Source organism: Stylophora pistillata, chromosome 12 (assembly GCF_964205215.1).
Source record: "Stylophora pistillata chromosome 12, jaStyPist1.2, whole genome shotgun sequence".
Classification (NCBI taxonomy): Eukaryota; Metazoa; Cnidaria; class Anthozoa; order Scleractinia; family Pocilloporidae; genus Stylophora; species Stylophora pistillata.
In genome coordinates this window covers 11,769,917-11,792,027 of record NC_142530.1, presented here as the reverse complement: position 1 = coordinate 11,792,027, position 22,111 = coordinate 11,769,917, and the positions used below count along the sequence as shown (strand labels likewise).

The 22,111-nt window shown below is 38.2% G+C and overlaps 2 protein-coding genes and 2 long non-coding RNA genes across 4 annotated transcripts; 2 read left to right on the top strand and 2 right to left on the bottom strand.

The window, feature by feature from the left end:
* Nucleotides 1-1,085: 1,085 nt before the first annotated feature.
* On the top strand, nt 1,086-4,413 carry LOC148718836 (uncharacterized). The gene is made up of 3 exons (XM_088740927.1): nt 1,086-3,012; nt 3,089-3,294; nt 3,555-4,413. Exons 1-3 carry the CDS (start codon nt 2,923-2,925, stop codon nt 3,730-3,732), a joined length of 474 nt encoding a protein of 157 aa, XP_088597053.1. The 5' UTR covers nt 1,086-2,922; the 3' UTR covers nt 3,733-4,413.
* On the bottom strand, nt 3,098-6,146 carry LOC148718835 (uncharacterized). The gene is made up of 2 exons (XR_015993963.1): nt 5,805-6,146; nt 3,098-3,349 (listed from the first exon to the last, which is right to left on the bottom strand). It is a non-coding gene; the product is annotated as an uncharacterized LOC148718835 (long non-coding RNA).
* A 3,642-nt stretch (nt 6,147-9,788) lies between these two features.
* LOC148718834 (uncharacterized) lies at nt 9,789-13,349 on the top strand. The gene is made up of 3 exons (XM_088740014.1): nt 9,789-9,852; nt 11,900-12,611; nt 13,323-13,349. The coding sequence occupies exons 1-3, from the start codon at nt 9,845-9,847 to the stop codon at nt 13,347-13,349; spliced, it is 747 nt and encodes a 248-aa protein (XP_088596140.1). The 5' UTR covers nt 9,789-9,844.
* Nucleotides 13,350-18,486: 5,137 nt separating this feature from the next.
* LOC148718833 (uncharacterized) lies at nt 18,487-20,727 on the bottom strand. Its single transcript, XR_015994346.1, has 2 exons — nt 20,054-20,727; nt 18,487-18,640 (listed from the first exon to the last, which is right to left on the bottom strand). It is a non-coding gene; the product is annotated as an uncharacterized LOC148718833 (long non-coding RNA).
* Nucleotides 20,728-22,111: the final 1,384 nt, after the last annotated feature.

Here is a 22,111-nt window from a genome sequence, read left to right as displayed (position 1 = left end):
AAATGATTGCAAACTGGCAAGTTGTTCGAAGTGTTGCCTTGTAACCAATTTTAAATGCAATAAACCCTCTCACTTGGCGAGAAATTCTCAATGTTATTAGTAATTGCAAGACATCTAAAGGAATATATATTACAGCAACGTTAGTTTTCTTTCATTCACGTTTACATCCAATCTCGCCTCTTTTCGGCATTTCGCTTATTTTATTACGGTACTTCTCATTCTTTTCCCTGGAACCATTTTTCTAGCCTACGATACAGATTATGTAGGGAGCAGCACTTACCTGCTAAGGTCTTTTCCTGTAAGGGGAGGAAATGCTCTCACCAGTAATTCTCCGATTTGGGAAGAGCTGTCGTTCTTTGTAAATGATAAATCAGAAATCCGCTTGGCGGTAGTGAGCCTGCCCAGCTCAGTCTTGTTTGGCACGCTTCTGTGCCGTTTATCCAGAAAGACAACAGTTCTTTGGAAAGCGCGCTTACTGCGGTTCATCTCGTAGAGTTGAAGGCTTAATCTAAAAGACTTAAGTGCTTGCTACACTAATCGATGTCCTTCGATGACGCGAAACCACGCCGAAAATGAAACTGACCGACGTGTATATGATTTATGTCTTAATTAAAGGCTTTTGTTTCACGGCACACCCATGTCACCTAGGCCTGTCGCTACGGGACACTTACATTGATAGTTAAACAATTTTGGGATCGTTTTCCGCAAATGCACCAAACGCAATTTTTTAATCGTCCAATTGTTCTTTAATTACATCAAACGGGCAAGTGACCCTTTTCTAGGAAGTGGTGTGCACACATAGACACCCGTACACGCAGAATGGAAACTTTATTGTTTGAACAGGAACTTGAGACCATGCATGGGTAACTGTCACTTCGCGGATCGATTGCTACCAGATCAGTATCAATTGTTATTGATGAATACGTGTCAAATTGTCCAGGGAATACACATTTCCCATTGAGGTCCACAAGGTGATATATATCGTTTACTTATCTGTTAATCTTGGTAATTTCAACAAATTAAAAGCAGATCTCGCTTGGACTAGATCACTCCGCTGCCTTATTCATTGCCAGATTCGCTATGTCTCATGAGCATTTTGTGTTTACTTCTCCTCCCGGCGCGCTATTTAACTGTTCTGTATGGTAAGTCTTTTTTTGTTTTCTTATTATTGCGATGATTTTTATCTGTCAGCAACTGCTTGTTTTCGCTGTCACGCATCGACAGATAGATCTTCAGTGCATTCGTTAAGAAATTTCAATGTTATAGGAGATAGGTTAAGAAATAACTCTCTAATTTTTAGGTCTCTTTGTTTTCTAAACTTGAGATATTCGTCGAAATGTTTTGCGCAAATTTAAAGAGCCTAGTATGGAGTCGCAATTGTGGTGGGTGTATCTTTGGTTCACTAAAATTGCGGCCGGAAAATAGTGCAAAAAGTATGAATTAAAATTTGGCTATCTAGCCCTCTGATTATCTCAACTGAACCCAAAAAAATGTACAAAAGAACTTTTTATAACAGATAAGTCTACTTTTCAACAAAGTGGAGCTGTATGTCAAGCAACCACCATAACTCTGAACTTCAAAATGCGCTGGTTTTCAAACCAAGCTCGGTGTCGAGTTGAACATTTCAAAACAGATAAGAAATTAGACCCCCTTATGCCTGACGAGAATAAAAATTTTCGTGGCTCTTTATTTTTGGATTTCCGGTTTGAAGTCGCACTTAAAAATCAGCATTAAAGCAAACAATACCACGCAGCTTCTTTGAGAAAAAAATTGCGAATTCAAAATACAAAGGCTAAACATGACGTTTAAGGAGAACAACCGACAGCATTCAGGGCATTCAGAAGGCAGAAGTTCTTTTTAACTGCGGAACTATATTCGCATTTTCTGGGAAAAAGAGATCATGAGCGAAATTGTAATAATCTTCAGGCAAAAGGACGGGATGTTTAAATATCAAGGCAATGAAAATCATTAATGCAAACTTGCTTACTTCTGTGATCGAGCTGAAATGGTTTATACTTCACCAGTTGTCTTTCTAAGATGAGAGAAATGTTGCTCCTTCAACAGGAATTTGACCAATTAGACGAAATGATAGCAATGTGTCTAGGAACAGAAGTAAACTATGAAGCCTTAAAACATTAAGATTTATGTTCTGCGTTTGTTGTAACTCTGAGTAAGGAATCATTACTCCATGATTAAATTCCACTTTCCTTCGACAACTTTTCGACCTGAATTCCTTGCTAGCAGGGGTATTTTTGAAGTGAATTACTTGACTTGTCAACACTAGTTTTGCAATAGTGTGTACTAAACTCTCTTTATTGTCTGTTAATTTGAAGCCTATCGACAATGGTTAAACCTGTGACTCTGGCATGTGGGCATACAGGCTGTCGACACTGCCTTGCGACTCTCATGGGCATTGAAACTTTCCCAAAATGCCCACTTTGTAAAGCACCGATAGGAACAGGTACCCTTCACGTCAATATCGCACTCGACGACATCCTGGGAAATTTTGATGTCAAGTGCAATAAGAGCGGCTGTCTATGGACAGGAAAATTTCACGAGCACGAGCAGCACTTACAAACATGTGGAAAGTTTCCGATGCCGTGTGCCAATGATGGGTGTGGAGAGGTGGTGGCAAGGGAGAGGATGGCAGCACACACTGCGCAGTGTGCAAAGCACAAGCTCCCTTGCCAGGAATGCGGTAGAAAAATAACAAGGGAATCCTTCGAGGAGCATACCGCTTCCCTTTGCTCTAATAAGAGAGTACTATGCCCTCTAAGCTGCGGAACGTTGCACTAGCCAGCCAGCTCCCCCTAATTTTGATTCTTTTGCAGACTCCACTTAACACTGCATTTAAGCGAGTGCCCAGAAAGAGCGGTTCGCTGTGCGGTGACTGGCTGCACTGCTATAATAAAACAGAAGAACATGTCACAGCACTCGAAAAATGCAGCCGCAACCCACAGTGTTCTGCAGGAAGGAGAGGTCCAGCGTCTGCGGGGCCTGATGCATTTCCAGGTGAGATGCTTGAATTTTAAAAATAATGAGAAAAGATATCATATTAACATGAACTGAACATTCGGTTTCATTTCAGAGAGCCAAACCAAAATGGATTTTGGAAGAAAGAGGAGTGTTCTCCTTCCGCTGGAAGGGAGAGAAATGGAGTGACGTCAAGGGGCCGCACCTATTCAGCACTGAGTACAGGTGCTGGAATGGGAACCGGTGGAGGGCGCATCTGCGATTTGCGGGACTCTCCTTGGAGCTGGTGTCCGCAGTGACGGCAGTGGTAGTAGGAACGAGGTGAGGGACTCATCTTTATCATAAAGGATAGATTCTCACTCTTGAATCTGGAACGCTGTGCAGAGGATAAATGATCGTTGCTGATAAGCCAAAGTACTTGCATATAGGTGACGTATTTTACGACAACTATCAATATCGTTAATTTTCCATATAGGAGTGAGGAAATCTAAAACCATGTCTCCGAACCTGAAAACTGTCAAAAATAAAATAAACCTTATCATGATTCTCCACAGTAATGACTTTATGCTTCATGTCAACAGAATAGTACTGATGCCTGATTCCCGCGAGGAGAAGGTTTTCCCTTTCTCAGCGAGGGAGATAAGAGAAGGGGAAGTAGCAGCAAATATCCCGCTCTGTGAACTGGATCACGTGGACCGAGAAGACGTTATGATTGTCAAGTTTGTCTTGACATATTATCTTTTAAAAGAAGACAAGTAGATTTCCATTTATTAACTAGGAGAGTTAACAAGGTCGCAAATGATAACGCAAAAAATGGAAGTCGTTTATGCACTAGAACAAAAAGGATCGTAGGCGATGTGATAAGCATAGAACAAACTAACAATGAAATTTAAGAAATAACTTTGAATGGAAAAAAGTTTAAGTGCTTCTTCATGGAGATCTTCCGCTTTTTTCGCTGTATGTAATACCTCTCTTAGCTCTTATCTGTAACATTACTAATTGGAAAAGATCACTTGACGCAGTTGTTTTGATGTCAAAACTTTGTTGTTTTTTAGGGTTAGTAACAAGTGACGAATTTAGAAAATAGAGAGTCTGGAAGCTAAATAACTTGAGTTTTCCAGTCAGCCACCAGTTTAGTTAAGTTGTGTACATTTGGAAAAATGCCTGTGGGAAACAGAAGTACACTTGAAGAAAAATGTTCTCAATAATGACGTTATGGAAGGAAAGATGGCTACGAGGACAAATGTAGAGAGTGGTGCTCTGATAGTAAATCTTTTTTAGGCGATATAAAAAAAGGTTAGGTTTTTTAGTCAAATTGTTTTTTTTTCAAGATAAATGGGAAACAGAATTGTCAATTTACCTCTGTTCAGTATGAGTAAGCTAGATTTGTTCGTTTGCAGCACTGTGTTTCACGTGATAATAAATAATTTGATAAATTCATTTTTCCTTGTTCTCTGACTACCCTGGTCCCATTGTCGCAAACGCTATAACCGGTTTGGTAACAGAATGAAAGGCATCCCACACCGAATAAAAGCCGACACGTAGCCTCGCACCACCCCAGTCTGACACGAATTTGAATTTGTTAAAAAACAAAATAAAACAATATATATAACTAACTGCAGACAGTACCGTTTCGGCCTTCTGGGCCTCATCAGTGCAGTGCTGATGCTAGGGTGGGGGAGAAACGATATGGCTATAATAAAAAAAGAAGCGAAAAAATAAAAACCTTGCCTTGCATAACATGAATTAAAAGTAGTTTTTTTCTCAAAGGAGACTAGTGGGCAGCACAAAGGAAGACTTATTGTTGTGATTTCTCCTTTATTTCTTCCGAAGCGTGTCGTCTCTAGCATTGGACAGAATATAAGTACACATTCGGTAGTCTCAGTTTACTTTCCCATATTAGTGTATCAGAGTTGAAAAATCCTGTAAACGGATGTTACAAAAGAACGCCTTAATCTATTGCGCGTTATTGTATTTTGAGGGCCGTAGGATAAATGATAATTGCAGTGAATCGATAAACAATGACTTTGTTTCTTTACAAATCTTTTTTAATTAGGAAAGAAGGTCGGTGAGATCAACCGATTTGAACAAATAAGTTCTCTTCCGTCAGATATACGGGCCGCGAATTTTTTACAGTAGCCAGTTTGCCAGTCAGGTTTGTCAGTTAAGTCGTTCCGTATCCATGCTGATATTACAAGAAATGCCTTAATTTACTGAGCGTTGTTGTTGTTTGGGAGCCGTGAGGGTATCGTCAATTGTTGTGACTCAAGAAACAAACACTTTTTTTCTTCACAACTTGTCGTTAATTAAGAAAAAAAATGATCGGTGAGTTCAACAGATTTGATCGTGTAAATTTTCTACCTTTAGAAATACAAAAAGCTAGCTTTGGTAGTTTTCATGGTAGCCAGTTTGTCAGTCACGTCAGTCAGTTAAGACGTTTCCTACCCCTATCAATAGGGTATGTTTTCCCTTTAGGTATGTTCGAAGTCAGGTCTGTTTCTTTCGTCAACTAGTAAATTTACCAGCGTTTAAATAATAACGTTTTTATTACGGGCGTCCATTTTTGATAGGCAACAGCAGAATGTAAGATCAAAAAGCGCGGGAACAGGGGAGTTATAGGACATGCAAACGCAGATAATATTTTCACCACATACAAATAATATATTCCGTCCTAAATGAAAGTACATAACAACCCAACGTTTTTATGAACAAAACCTAAATTTTTAGTAATCGTTGTAATAACTGTAATTACAAACTGTCCTGTTTTCTGTTGTGACAACGGCAAACACACTTCGCCATTATAACAGAAGATGAAAAATAATCAAACTTACCTTACGCGAGGCAGTAATGAGGAAGTCGCAAGTTGAAATAATAGGCTGTTTTACCTTGTGCTTAGCAATGATTTACGGTCAGCTAAAGAGGTTCTATTCATTTTGTTCTAAACAACCGTGTGAAAAAGAGGTAATTTGCATAAGTGCGAAATAGTCAATTAGGAAACTGAAGAAAGTCACAGAATCATTGAAATTTAGATCGTTATTCGCTATTGCTAGCTGAGTAGACTCCAACAAGGAGAAGAAGAAAATGGTAAGTCCTTACGTCAGTATGCAGCTTTAGAGCAGGGCCCTACGATAAAGCTTTTAAACAGTAGTCGTAAAAAAAATGTTAATGGTAAAAATATTTATGGTAACCGGCGTAAGGAGAAAAAAAACCGCCAGCCGTGAATTGGCCATAATTTTATTCTTTAAACTTTCGAACCATCACCCAATAGGAACACTCCACTATTTGGTGCATCTTTTTAATATCATTACTATTATTCATTTATGAATTTTTTTTTGGCGAGTTCAACCTCAACGCCGGTAGGTCGGTTGCCGAACACTGTTGCAACGACACGAAGTTAATTTTTTGCAGATTCCATGAAACATTCAACCCAAACTTAAAAAGGGACTAATTCGGTAATCACCTCGGCCTATTTAAGAGATTAAACTGAAAGCGTTCTCCAAAGATGCCAGGCTTTAAATTGCGAACGAGGGTATCAATTTTTTGTAGCACGAGATAATAAAGAAATGATTTTGTACAATTCCTTTCCGCTTCTAATTAAAGAATTGAGCATATGCCCAAAAGTCGCATTTCCATTTCAATGGTAATGAATTGTTTTTAGTTCGTGCACACAAATATTGCAACGTCTCCTTTTTAGTGGGCACCGTCAATTATGGATAAACCTCATTTCGTTGGATTTTTTTTTTTTTTTTTTAACGCAGCGACCATCTTAACGCGCGGGGGCTGACGTAAATGTACTTTGTATTAATTGAAAAACAATAACGGGGAAAGGGCGCTTTAGTCCTTCTTTCATCGTGTGCGTGCATTGGCACAAACGTCCTTTAATCTATCTCTATCATCTTATATAGTAACAAATTTTACGTGCGTCTGCTCGCTGTTCGTAGCACAAATTGGATTGACGCCTACGCGATAAATAAAAACTAAAAAAAAAACTCAAAACAACACTAAAAGTATTGTGGATTACAATAATAATTATCGACGTACTCAGGTGCTGTTGTAGACTGCACTTTTCCCATTCGATGTGGAAGGCCTCCTTTATGTTAATTCAAAAATTCTCGAAGCAAGAGAATCCACCATAAAAGTCGTATCTTATACGCGTCTATATGTTCAGGGGAAAAGAATGCTTATGCACAAAGTTTAAGCCGGCCATCTTAATTTGTTCAAAACCGTTAAAGGGTCTTTCCTTTTGAATGCCGTACAGGCGTTGCAGAAGATGCAAGAATAGAGGTGTGAGATCAAACAGTTTTTCGAGGAGTTACCCAGAGTGCCACTTGGTAAGCCCCTGCACGAGGTTTATTTCTTCTCTGCTTAGGATTCCCAGCAACGAATTTCCAGGCTTTCCTGGATTTGAATACATGCTTGAACACCAAGATTAGTAGACCCTTACAGGATGACTGCTCGAGATTCCTTTAGGATAGGCCAATTCTGCCCCTTGGTGGACCTGGGAAAGAGAGGAAGTTCATGGTTTATTTCTTCTCTGATTTAAATGCATGCTTGAACAGCAAGATTGGTAGACCCTTACAGGATGGCTGCTCGAAACACCTTTAGGAAAGGCCAGTCGCACGCTTTGGTGGACCTGGGAACGTGGTAAAATGCAACGAGAGCGAGTTCAACCACTTATCAAAGGTTGAAATCTCTATTTTCTCAAGTATATACTGAAACAGTAAATACCGTCGTAAGATCGCTCTGATCGGCCTGCACTCAAAATCCGAGGATCCTTTGCTATGCACCTCCGAGCAACTCACCCATTATTGGCACACAAAAATTATGATAACCGTTACTGGAATAAAAGAGTTAAAAAAGAATCACTGACATAGTATATACTAGAGCAGACATTGTCTAAAGATTTTTGAATGTAAATATTTTCATAATCTCATTGTTCCTTGATATTCTGGGACATGTGGTTCGCAAGCTGAAGAAGGTGGAAATGTGACAACAAAAAGTACTCAGGGCGCTTTAACATCAAAATTATTTCATACAGGCGAATGATAAATTACACATATATGCATAGCTAGGATAACGCCTCAATAAAGATATTGATGGGACAAAATCCATCTCAAATATATCTACTATTTTCAATATTTCAGTACAATAGGGGAAGACGTGCACGAAGGGAGACATGGGTTTTTAGAATTGTTACGATACAAAATTCACCTGCATAAGACCACTTCCAGATAGTGGAAAGACGAGATATGGCCACCGCCCTAGATCCGAAGTGCACTCGGATTACTGGCCCTCCTTCCGGCAGATGGACCAAAGAATTAACAACATAACTGCACATCAAATGATTGTCCACCGACTTAACTTTGTTGACTCAGTCACTATGGGGTTGACACCCAAGAAATCGAATCCTGCTGGAAAATTTTAAAACTGGACCAGTCAACACGCTGGAGGATAAGGAGGGAAGAACGGGAGCCCCTCAGAAATCAATGCAGCCTTTTTGGCCGTTTTAGCCAATCAGTATCTAGTTCAAAATCCGGTTTTGTAAATAAGCTACGGGTTTTACTTTCAGGTTTTGAGAGAAAGTTAGATAAACAATTAAGCTCTGTCCATGACTATGTTGAAAAGTGTTTCATAGGTTAGGTCTATTGACCACACTGGTCCAGAAAGATTTTCTGACGAAAAGACGCACTTTTAAAATGTGCGACTTTACCTTGAATTTTAACTCACTTTTAAAACAGATCTTTTCGAATTCCCCGATGTTGATTTCTCTTGTAACATTTTTTTGACGGGATGATAAGGGCTTTACTACACGCATCATCTAGCTGCAATGCGTTTTTTGCCGTAGGTGACTATTATAATAAAGGGGAAAAAAGATAGTTTATTCATTTTCATGGATAGAGGCAAAGCCTTTGTTGGATTCAGAGAGCAAAATGACGTTTTCAAAGCACCTACAAAAGTCACTGTGGTGATGGTTTGCCTTTATTTTGGAAGTGTTTAACGCCGAACAATTCAGAGTGTTCAAAAATAAAATGTGATTGAAAGTTTAAGAGATTGGTGATTCAATCGTAATTGAAGGAGCAAAAATAGTAGCATTTTAAAACTAGAGTGCGATTTAATGTTGTTGTATCGATAGATGACGCTGTTGTGAGTAGGAAAAAGGGTGCGGCGATATCCAGTTTTTTTTACTGTTTCATATGCATGTCTAAGTTTTCCGTTCTTTATTTACCCTTTAAAGATTTACAGTAAAAGTTCAATAATATCTCAATGCACGTTGTTGCAGAAAAAGCAGGAACGCGCGGAAGCGAAAAAAAGGGCGTCCTGATATTTGGGGAAGAGAATCGCCTAAACAAAAACGGCAGCATGGGAAAATTGATTTTCAATATTCTCCGCTCTTACTTCATATCCTCTCTATGAATCCTGTGTCTGAATCTCCTTAAAAAACTTATGAAGTAAACACCGTTGGTATCGAGGTTTTTTTCCAAACCCCATCGCACTCCATAAGACTCTACGGATCACTCACAGTTTCTGGGCAACCAGTCGATTTTAAATCGTCACGATTTATAAGTCACTCGATAAACGATTTAAAGCGAGACTCGTTTGTTTGTGAATAGAAACGAGACTCGTTTAGGAACGAGACTCGTTTTTAGAAACGAGACTCGTTTTTAGAAACGAGACTCGTTTTTAAAAACGAGACTCGTTTGTAGAAACGACACTCATTTTTAAAAACGAGACTCGTTTGACGAAACTAGAGTCGTTTTGCGAAAGAATACTCGTGTGCCAAACTTTGCTCTTGGCGCATGCGCGGATGTATATATATTTTTTTTCCAGGGTAAAGTTTTAGGTTCAAGATAAGCTGGGATTTTGCTGCAATATGTTAAGGTAATCTCTATTTTCTTTTTCTTGGGATTATAAAGTGCAGGGAAGGCCTTAACCGATATTTTTATAGAGCTTCTAGCATGAATTTCAGCACATAAAGTAGCACTAATTAATTAACTAATTAATTAAGTTGAAATCTTGAATCGGATCCTATCCCATTACTAAAGTTACTTCATCTTTCCACAACAAGAGGGAAACAAGAAATTAAAACCATGAAAGATGTACATTTTGATAAATAAAAATTAAATGCTGAAACTTCGTACTCATTATGCAAGGAATATTTCATCATATTTTGCTGTTTTAGACTTTTTTTTCCCTTTAAGTAGACGCATAGCTGCTTCAACTTGGGCTTTCTATATCGCACATCTGGAGTTATCTTTAGGAGACTGCCCTGTTGCCATTGTTACTGTCGTTACGAAATTTTTTCATTTCCAATCATGAATAAGTCTACTTGTTTTTATTTTTGCCTGCTGGAGTGTAATGAATGTTGTTATGGTACTAGACAATAATCAAAATAATAGGAGTAGGTTCCTACAGGTGCTAAAGGTTGAAATTGAAGGGCTTTTCAATGACTTTGCCAAGTTTTAGATAAATTGAAGGACCTCTTTAGGAAAGGTTTGCATAAGAAAGTTTAAAAATTATTTAACATTATTTCTCAGCTTTTCTATTAAAGTACTGCAATTTTTTACTTGAAAATTGTTGAGAAAAAGCATTGCAAAAATCAAGTTCTAGTCCTCAAATTCAAGTACTTTCAAGACCTTGAATTTGTAATTTTTGAATTCAAGCATCTTCAAAGACTTTCAAGGCTTTTATGAACTATGAGTTGGTAATGTACTTGCCTTTAACTGCAAGGAGAAGGGAATTTTTTATCTGTTATTGATATCGAATCAAAGTTTGTTGCAAAATGTTCACCCAAGGGGAGTTTTCACAAATCAGTTGATTGAAGCAATATTACTTTTCAATAGTTCATGTTGTTTTTAATAGAAAAATGTCTGAATATTGAATATCGCTGATGGCCACAACAAGAGAAGTTGTACTATTTACAGTTTTAGTATATTCAATTAGAGGGATTTGACTTTCATTAGATACCAAGAGGCAATACACATATTTTGACCTTTTAGTGGGTTAAAAATACATGTCATAAAAAAAGAACTGAAAACCTCATTGAAAACCCTGTGCATTCATTATTATTTCTTACAAGATTTTCAAGAACTGATTTGCTATTAACTGAATCAGACATTGTTCCTTCACTGTAATCACTTTTAGGATCTAAACTTACTTAATTTAATTCAGATGGTTCTTATTATCTCCCTTTTTTTTTTCCATGCTACAATAACTATTTTGCATAAGTCAGCCAGTACATTTCGATGATTTTTTATTAATATTCAAGATTTATTTATTTAACACATGATAAATATCATTGGTTTGCATTTCTGTGAATTCCCATCCCAGTCATCAACTGTGGAAGAGAAACAAATACAAAGAGTTAGGTGTGAATTTTGAGTGAAAGTCAATTTAAGATGACAGGCATGGGTAATAGAAAGATGAAACAATCTTCAACTAAAAAAGGCCTTCTAGATGGATGATTTGACTTCCAAGAGACAAGAAGGAACTCTAGGCCAAAAATGATAAATAAGGTAAACCCAGAAATGGCAGTGATTATAACCATGGCAAGGAAGGGAATTAAAGAAAAAGGAGAGGAAGTTATGAACTAAATCAACTAACTTGTAAGAGAAAGGGCTGACAACTTGGCGTTTAGTATTCTGGTTATTTCCTTTTTTTTTTTTTTGGGGGGGGGGGGAAGGAAAGGTGGGGCATGTTACCTTAAAATTCCACAATAGGATTTAAATCATTCACACCTACCACCTCTATTCATTCACAGGTTCATTGTTACAATGTAAAGATCCATTACTTGACATCAGAAAGTTGTACTGGGGAAAAAAAGAGCAAAAAACAAGTGGGAGTATGTCTTTCTAATGACAGAAAGACATACTCCCACTACAACTAACCCTATTTCAGAAAATTTGGCTGAAATAATTTTTTATTATAGCAATACCAAACATCTCAGTGAGTCAACCAGACTCGTTCTCAGCGAGCCAACTAGACTTATTCTCAGCGAGCCAACCAGACTTATTCTCAGCGAGCCAACCAGAATTATTCTCAGCGAGCCAACCAGACTTATTCTCAGCGAGCCAACCAGACTTATTCTCAGCGAGCCAACCAGACTTATTCTCAGCGAGCCAACCAGACCTATTCTCAGCGAGCCAACCAGACTTATTCTCAGCGAGCCAACCAGACTTATTCTCAGCGAGCCAACCAGACTTATTCTCAGCGAGCCAACCAGACTTATTCTCAGCGAGCCAACCAGACTTATTCTCAGCAAGCCAACCAGACTTATTCTCAGCGAGCCAACCAGAATTATTCTCAGCGAGCCAACCAGACTTGTTCTCAGCGAGCCAACCAGAATTATTCTCAGCGAGTCAACCAGACTTCTTCTCAATGAGCCAGACTTACAAAGTCCAGTATCCTCAGCAAGTCAAAGCCCAGTATCCTCAGCGAGTCAAAGACCAGTATCCTCAGCGAGTCAAAGACCAGTATCCTCAGCGAGTCAAAGACCAGTATCCTCAGCGAGTCAAAGACCAGTATCCTCAGCGAGTCAAAGACCAGTATCCTCAGCGAGTCAAAGCCCAGTATCCTCAGCCAGTCAAAGACCAGTATCCTCAGCGAGTCAAAGCCCAGTATCCTCAGCGAGTCAAAGACCAGTATCCTCAGCGAGTCAAAGACCAGTATCCTCAGCGAGTCAAAGACCAGTATCCTCAGCGAGTCAAAGACCAGTATCCTCAGCGAGTCAAAGACCAGTATCCTCAGCGAGTCAAAGACCAGTATCCTCAGTGAGTCAAAGACCAGTATCCTCAGCAAGTCTAAGAGCAGTATCCTAAACAAGCTAAAAAGAAAGCATTTAATTTGGGGCCAGTCAAGGTATATGGATCCTCTACAAGTGATAGCTTTAGATTTGCAGCAAATTTAATTCCATTAAACACTATGAGTCTTAGTATTATAAGCAAGTTAAACTATAGATACAAAATAAGGGACAATCATACTAACCTTTGGAATAAAGCTCCAGGGGAATTGTCCAAATTTCTGTAAAAGAACAAATATGTTAGCCAAGTCACTGGTACCACTAAATGAGGAAAAAATCTAAATGAGAGTGAAAAGGAACCATTGAGTGCTGTATAATTTTTTAAATATCACCCTGAACTTTAATCAAGTGGAAACTATTTTAAGAAGTTGATTCTGTTTGCTTTACTTGCCTTTCATAAAAAAATAGCTGTTGATAATGGGTGCATAAATACTCCTTTTCTGAATTTTAACCTTGATTTCAATGTTTCCCATCAGCGGAGAGAGTGATCTCAGGATAAACAATGTTCTTCCTATTTTAAAATTTATAAATGAACTCTTAACATATTTCCAAGGTTGGGATAATTCCACTACCTAATTGACTTGGCAATTACCTGGTTTTTGATAATACATTTTTTACTAAGCCAAGTCATCTCCTACCTCTCCTGGGCTGGATATTCAAGCTCTTCCCCTTTATAACTTGGTTATGCAATATGGTTAAATTACTACAGATTGCTAAAATTTCTGTGCCCTTTCTCCTGAGCGAATAAATACGAAATGGAAAGTACAGAAACATATCTGCCTTCTGAGTTGTTTCAATTCTTCATAATGCATGAGATAAATGAATGAAGATCCATCAAAATCATAACCTCCACGCATCATGGCTAATGTGGCATTACATTTCTATTTTTCTTTCCTTTTACTTCATCTGGTAATTTGTCTTTCAAATGGCTCTAACCAAATGATAAAGTTCAGTGGTTGAGATTCTGAACTTGCATCCATTGTTTGGACCTCACAATGAATTACAATAATTTATAAACAATATTTGGCAAATGAAAAGGTCAACTTTTGGTTTCACCGAGGAACAGCATACGTAGATCACTGTACTTAATTCTCACCTTGAAAAAAATAAGGGGCCACCCTTACACTCGTTTTTCAAGTGAATAACCTTTTCACAGGGTCAAAACATTGAGCCCTACTGACTAAGATTGACCTAATATTATGGAAATAACAAGAAAAGGCCTTGAACCAGTTAGGAGCTTTCTTTTTAAATTGTTTATTGAATAAGAAATGTGGAGACAAATAATACCGCAAACAATGCATAATGATAGTTGCTTGGTCACGCCAGTTACTTATTAAAATTAGCTTTAATTTTTAATCCAAGAAGAAGGTAATCTTCCGAACGAACCAACATGACAGGGTTAAAAATCGATATTTTGACGTACTTGGTTAAAGTAGTTGATTAGCTTCTTCGTGTCCTAGAAAAATTCGGCGTTGTAACTGGGCCAGACTCCAAATCAACGTAAATTAAGAACGTATCCTCGTTTGCAAGTGAACTCAGTTCAAGGTCAGATCATGGGTCATCTTTACTTTCGGAACGTAGTGACACAGATTTCACAGGGAACTTTATAAAGAAAAATTTCCCAAATCCTTAGAGGAGCTGCGTTCGTTTTTGAATCCATCTCAAACCTCCAGTAAACAAGCCTGATTGTAAATAGTTATTGAATAATGAAACGCTGGGGCCAAATTTATTTAAACATGGAATTGTTTCGCGTAATTCCGCCCAAAAACCCTTTGGCTATTGGACAGGAGGGTAATCAAAACCTTTGCTTGGCATGTATGATACTGTAATAAGAATACGTGGCACTAGCTTACTTGTAACATAAGTTGAACTGTGAACTTATAAAATTCAGCCGAATTTAGTCACGTACTTACCCGACTCTCGCCTCTTGCCTTGTAAACAACGTAGCAACCGGTATCATTTCAAAAGCATAGATGTGTCATCATGTAACAGAAATGGATTGTTTATGTGATGTATTCCACTACATTCTCGTTAAGCAACTTCTAAAACGACTGCCATTCTCGACACACGCGTACCATTGTGGCTGTAGCTGCTGGTTTCCTCTCTAAGCCATAACTAAGTCTAAGCTGTCACATCCAGTTGGAACACGCTGTGCTTGTTAAAAATTAAAAAAAACATCGAAGGGAGAAAAAGATAAGGCTGAAGGCGTGAACGAAGCCAGTAAATCTAAGATGTAAAATTACGACCTTGATGGCAAAGTAAAAATTTGAATGACATTGCGCTTGATTCAAGGACCTTTGCCGGCGTGGGAAAGTTCAATCTCGAGCCTAGGGGCATCTTGGCGTTTGTCAGCGGTATGACCTCAGGGAGAATGGGTTACCATAAGCGCCCAGCCTCAAATAAGCGCCCAGCCTCAAATAAGCGCCCACCCTCAAATAAGCGCCCACCCTCAAATAAGCGCCCAGCCTCAAATAAGCGCCCAGCCTCAAATAAGCGCCCAGCCTCAAATAAGCGCCCAGCCTCAAATAAGCGCCCAGCCTCAAATAAGCGCCCAACCTGAAAGCCCAAAAATTAAGGTTACCTCCTACCTTCGCGGATGTCCTTCGGGAGAAAATTCGTACGCGCGCTAGTTGGAAGAAAACCCTAACAAACTAGACATCAAAACAAAGGTTAATAAATGCAATTTACGATAGAAATATAATTTCGGCGATTTTTTCACTTAGGAAGTGTCAGGAGCCGGAAAGGCGTGAAACGACCGAGTGTTTTTCTATTGAATTTATCAGGTATCGGATCCCGCGGCACGAGAAAAATGGCTGCCTAGTCTCATTCACAAGGTATCAATCAACAAAAATGTGTCAGGCTTTTCCAATATTCTGATTGGTTGTCTGGATATTCGCATCTAAAGTTAGAGTAGCGAAAAATATGCGAAGCGTTTTGCGTAAATGGACACCACGTAAAAAATATTTAAAAGATCAAAATTTCCTGACACACTTTTGTTCGTCATCATCCCGGGAATGTTTTGGCGAAATTTCACGAAAATTGGTCAAATCTACATACCCTATAAATTCGTTCAAAGTGGATGTATTCCTCTCAAAATCAAATGCGAGATTTTAGCTCCCAAAGGTTTGTAAACAACTTGCGCCACACCAGGAGATTATCTCGCCTCCCGAAACCGCAAACCAATGAGAAAGACGAGACCCGCCGTCAATGACAATGGATCAAGATTGTCCCGGGAAAAGTATCGTGTAGCAGTCTTTTTTTTTTTTTCTCGCCCTGTTGATCGTTTTGTAATGGACAAAGTCGGCGAAGAGAAAACCCTCGGCAGAAAGGGTAAATCTGTCGCATTCTTCTTTTTCTCCATCGGTTTCGTCAGATTCCAACGAAGAATCTTGTTTACAACCTTCTGTGGTGTTGACTTTAATTTTTCCGCTCTTTGCCCCAAGGATAATTGAATGCTGTCGATCTTCAGTGGATGCCAAGCTTGTCGACGGCTCCTGGCCAAACCAAGAACCTTTGTCGCTTTGTTTTGTTTTCTTTTTTCTTTTTTTTTGACAAAATGCTGCCATCTCTCTCTTCTTTGGACCTTTTTCTCTTTTTCTTTACCCAAGGACTCTTCTCTAATTTTGAGTTTTGTGTTATATCCACGAGAAAAGACTTTCTACGAGCAGATTACTTCCACGTATGAAATTTGTCAAGGGCGCGATGTAATATTCCTCCTAATATTCGAATATTCCCCCGGGGGGTTCGCCCATTTACGAGATTATGACACCTTCCTGATTTATTAACTTTTATTCGAAAATACTTTTTTTTAAATAAGTCGGACGCTTTTTGAAATTTTTAATTTTTTTTCTTTTGCAAACACTAGTTAAAAAGTGTAACTTCAATCTAGTCCCAAAACAAATTAGCCTCTGAAGGTAGGAAGTAACCTTAAATAAGCGCGCTTAATAATGATAAATAATAATAGTAATAACAATAATAATAATGGTCTCTATTGATTCAAAACAGAAAAATACAGTCCTAATGTTACAAGCAATTTGAGTTAAAAGAGTTAAAAGGTTAATAATTCCACAAAATTAAATTTACCACTTGATTACAGTTAAAAATTGTCATATAGGTTATGCCTAAAAATTAAACGACCAACGAATGTATTTTTAAAACGTTTACTTTTGATGCTTGTTCTGGTGCCAGACCTAGTCCGTAAGTTGTAGCTGCAGGCCTTTACAAGCGGAATAAAAAGCGACAGGGGTGATTGGCGGCCTTAGAAACCTTTTTAAAAATACTGCTGCTTCTGTAAAATTGATCGTAAATTGTGATTTCTTGTAATAAAATTCCGTTTCCAACGATCGAAAAAAACATTGTAGTGGGGTGAGGTCGGAGTCTGATGCTCCATATGGGCATATGTGAAATCGGGGAAGTACTAAGGAATCGAAAAGAAAGTCTATTTGTACCTGCTTATACCCCTCTTTACGTAGACATCTAAGGACATAGAGGCATTTAAAGTGCACCTACACCCAAAAAATTTTTTTCGCTTAACGAAGTAAGCTTATTTTTTTGAGTATTTCTGCGAAAAAATTTTTTTATTTGCTCAAATCTTCAATTTTCTATGCCCAGTCAAAATACGGAAAATCGGCCGCCATCTTGCCCCACGACCGAGTTTAAAGAGGAATGGCTCTAGTGGGTAATGTGACGTCAAATCGAGAACACGAAAGTCTGCATTTCACACATTTTCACTTGTTTGGGAAGGTTGTAGTAGATAATTGTCCGAAAATATGCCGACTAAGTGTGTTGTAGAAGGATGTAGCAACGTGCGAAATTTGCAAGAGGGTATCGCGCTTCATACATTCTTCATACAACACACCTAGTCGGCATATTTCGGACAATATCGACGACAATCTTCCCGAACAAGTGAAAATGTGTAAGATGCAGACTTTCGTGTTCTCGATTTGACGTCACATTACCCGCTAGAGCCATTCTTCTTTAAACTCGGTCGTGGGGCAAGATGGCGGCCGATTTTCCGTATTTTGACTGGGCATAGAAAATTAAAGATTTGAGCAAATTAAAAAATTTTTGCACAGAAATACTCCAAAAAATAAGCTTATTTCGTTAAGCGAAAAAAAATTTTGGGTTTAGGTGCACTTTAACATGTGTATTGAACCTACAGTCACTCTGAAAGGTGACACCTAGAATGCTCACATAAGTACAACTAGGGATCCCTAACACAGGAGGGTACAATTCATGATTGCCTTTAAAGGACTGTAAGCTCCTTACATTTGCTGGGGTTAAATAACATTCCATTTTTTCTATCCACTCTAAGAAATGTTTGACCAATGTCTCAGACATGTCTTTAACTTTGTAAACAGGAGCAATGATATTTCAGTGAAACAGCAGCATACTAGAATAACACTGGCAGGGTATCTAAATAGATCTCTAGATCATTTATAAAAATATGGAATAGTTAGTGTCCGCTTACGCTACCTTGAGTAGTACCTTGATTCAATAATTTCCAATCAGAAGAAATATTATTGTAGCAAATTCTTTGGTTTCTACCTTTCAAAACACACGGGTATAGTTTAATTATATATGGATTTAATTGGAGATTTCTCAACTTTCTTGCGAGCAAGAACCAGAATACGGCAATTGAGTTTTTTTTATTGGTTGATTGAAAAGGTGATGGACTCAACACAGAAAGTGTGTTTTTCTGAAGGGATCGATCGATGTTTTAACAGTTTTTTTTTTTTTTTGTCTTAATCAAATTTTTCCATTGTAAACTCCCAAACTGCCACTCGATGCGTGGAAAACATCCAACCAAAGCCACTGCACAAAGCAATGACGGGAAGATGTTTTTCATGAAACGATGGATTGCTGTTGTTCCTGCCAAAGACGTACAAGTAGATATAAGTCATTTCATTAACTTGTTTGGAATAAAAAGTAGAAAAGAAGAGATTGTAGAGCCGGTGCAAGCGAGCGGATATGTAAATGTAGAAAAGTAAGATGTCAGAATAGCATGAAATAACAAATTCAAAAAAAGAAAGTCTGTGATCATGATCAGCATCAAAGGAGAAATCGAGATGTTTTTCTTGATATGTAAAGAAAATCGCGAAAAATGGTTGTATGTTTGAAAACACAGAAATGAGGTGCGTCGCCATTCAAAGCCTTTCTCAGGCCACACTTTCAGCATCTGCTTACACTTAAAAGTAAACCGTTCTGAAAATCCATCACACCCACGTCTAGGGTAATCCGAGAAGAAACTTCAGATGTTAATACAGAGGGTTTCCTTTCATATTTATATGTGAATCTTAAGCTGGCCTGTACTTCTGTGATGCACTTCACCCAAATATTAGTAAGATGTCATGGCCTCCGAAACCTACCGAGCTATGTGATAGTGCAGTCAAACTTTCAGAAGAACTAGATGCGTTTCTATACTCTAAACTGGCAACACACACACATCTCGGCGGAATATTCTGATCGCGTGCGGCGCCTTGTTACCTCTTTTGGCCAGGACATTATTTAAGGAGTTACGGCAGGAGTACAAAAACCACCCAAGCAAATACTGTTACCGTATGCCGAACAATGTTCAACTTATCCAGATGCCACACCGATTGGGGCATGAGATCGGTCCTTTGCCTGAAACTATCAAGCCATATATCAAAGCAACACTCCCGTGGGGTATTATAGATAGATTGGAGGAGACCCTTTCTGGTGCAGGAACCAAAAAGCCAGTGGCTAGGATGGATTTAACATTTCTGTCCTTAATGAGGTTCAACTATCTCACTGGCTGTCAACAGGTATCTCCCGAGTATCGATGTGCCTGCTAATGACATGGCTACCGTTCACAAGGTTCTAGTGCAGTCTCTCAAGGTAAAGAACACGCTCAACTTAAAGAGCATCGGCTTCGTCATTGACTTAACACTGTATGCAAAGGCAAGCGAGGGACAATGGAAACAAAGCGCAAAATTGAAAGATATGGTTATGAAAATGGAAGTATTCCACACAGCATGCACCATGTTGTCCAACACTGGCAAACGCTTCCAGGATGCTGGCTTGCGGGAACTGTGTGTAGAGTGTGATGTGATAGCAGAAGGTTCAATTGCAGAAGTTCTAGAGGGACTTACTCGTGTATGAAGCCCGATACTGATAAATCCCTTGATTCCACTATTCCTGGTAAGTGGAAAAATTTTCTTTACAGAATTTTAAAAAATTAAAAATGAAAAAATGAAGCTGTAAACCTATTTGTTTCTGTACTTCTAAACATAGCAAACTTTACATAAAGTAACAAGAAATCACCTTTATAAAGTTATGTTTTTATAGACTCATGCATAATACAAATTTAACTGCCAACTGCAAGAAGAAAAAAAATCAAGGCCTTTCCCTTTAACTTTAAAGATGACAAGGACATGGGAGGGCAAAGACATGACATTGAAGAGAGGAAAACTTTAAGTGAGGGTAAGATTTAACAAACAAAATTCATTAAGTTTCATGGCTGAAGAATTTCTCCAGTTTTCTAATTTGCTCAAAGCATTCCAAAATGGGAAATTCAGGCCAATCCCGCATGACCAAAAACCTATAAACAACTGACGACAACAATTTCTTCTTACTATCCTCAAAGAACCAGAAAGGAAGAAAAAGAAGACCCGAAAGAGAAGAAAGAAGAAAAATAATGAATCTCAGCAAGAAGGAAACGAAAAACCTAGTTAAAGTGTAGATGAAGTTATTAATAAGTGCAAAAATTATCATGCAATGTCTTCTATATTGAAATAGCCTTAACTTTTCTTTCAATACCTGTCAAAAAGTTATCTTTGCAAATGTGATGAGAATAAATGATATAAAGTTTTCCAATATGTATTAGTCGACTGTAATCGGGCCAGATGGTATTATTTGACAACATTTTCCAGAGGCAAAGAGGTCAACGAGCTATAATTATATGCAACTGATAACAAAAGTTTTTGTTTCAGTCATTATGGTCATTATATACTTATCAGCGGCCGTCCCAGGGGGGGAGAGGGTGACCCCGGGGAACCCTTGGGCATTTGCAAAGGAATTTCCTAAGCCCCCTAACCAACAATAACATTGTTCAATATAAAGCTACCAATGCCCTTCCCCTGAGGACAAAGAAGTATGCTCTACTATCTCAAACAATGTAATGCTCCAAAAGAATGTTATTTGCCACAAACTAAAACTTACTTCAGCTTGTGTTTACTATACAGGGCTATACAGGGCTCAAAGTTAAAAACATCCTATGTGGCTTTTTGCCGGCGACTAACTGGAAAAAGTAGTAGTAGTAGTAGTAGTTTTTTTACATCTGTAGGTATCAATGGTAATAGCCAGTCACCATGGTAAGGATCTTTTATTCTCAAGATGGCGGCAATGGTAAAAATCCAGTGGGTGTTTTCCCATGTGTCTCGTCTCGGAGGTGCAAATGCACTTCAATGCAAAATTGGCGACGAAAGTCTATTCCCCTGTATGACCCCAGGGTCGACCCCCAGGATGGCAGCTGCTAGGTACATAATTATTAATCTCGTTATCTGTTTCTTAAAAATTCACATATAATCACTAAATCAAAGCTCTCTTTCTTAAAAATATCCTTACCGAAGCAATCTCATCTCTGTAATAATCTAGAAAATTTTCCTAAACATAAACATGTCAGAGCATTTTTTCATAGCGAATTAGATTTGTCATTTTGATTTGCGTTTATTTTGATGAGATCCCTGAGATAAAAGATAGTTTACGACGAAAAAATTCATTTTAAGAAAGAAATGATCATGTACTTTTAGATCATGTATTCTATGAATACAGTTTTCATAAATTACTCGGGCTTTCCGAAGGAAACGCCCGAAATAAATTCGGCTTTTTTTTTTTCAATTTCAACCTTTGGCATCTGTAAGAACCTACTGCTATATAGTAATATATTTTTTTGATTATTGTCTAGTACCATAACAACATTCATTACACTCTAGCAGGCAAAAATAAAAACAAGTAGACTTATCCATGATTGGAAATGACAAAATTGCGTAACGACAGCACAAATGGCAATAGGGCAGTCTCCTAAAGATAACTCCAGATGTGCGATAGAGAAAGCCCAAGTTCAAACAGCTATGCGTCTGCTTGAAGGGAAAAAAAGTCTAAAACAGCAAAATATGATGAAATATTCCTTGCATAATGAATATGAAGTTTCTGCATTTAATTTTTATTTATCAAAATGTACATCTTTCATGGTTTTAATTTCTGGTTTCCCTCTTGTTGTGGAAAAATGAAGTAACCTTAGTAATGGGATAGGATCCGATTCAAGCTTTGAACTTAATTCGACACAAATATCCAGTGCTACTTTATCTGCTGAAATTTATG

Excerpts from the sequence above, each read along its gene's own strand:
- LOC148718834 (XM_088740014.1), top strand. Across the intron at positions 12,612-13,322 it reads CCTCAGCGAGTCAAAGACCA|GTTGGGATAATTCCACTACC; the intron begins GTATCCTCAGCG and ends CATATTTCCAAG.
- LOC148718836 (XM_088740927.1), top strand. The coding sequence starts at position 2,923 with ATGTCACAGCACTCGAAAAATGCAGCCGCAACCCACAGTGTTCTGCAG. Across the intron at positions 3,013-3,088 it reads GGGGCCTGATGCATTTCCAG|AGAGCCAAACCAAAATGGAT; the intron begins GTGAGATGCTTG and ends GTTTCATTTCAG. Across the intron at positions 3,295-3,554 it reads GCAGTGGTAGTAGGAACGAG|AATAGTACTGATGCCTGATT; the intron begins GTGAGGGACTCA and ends TCATGTCAACAG.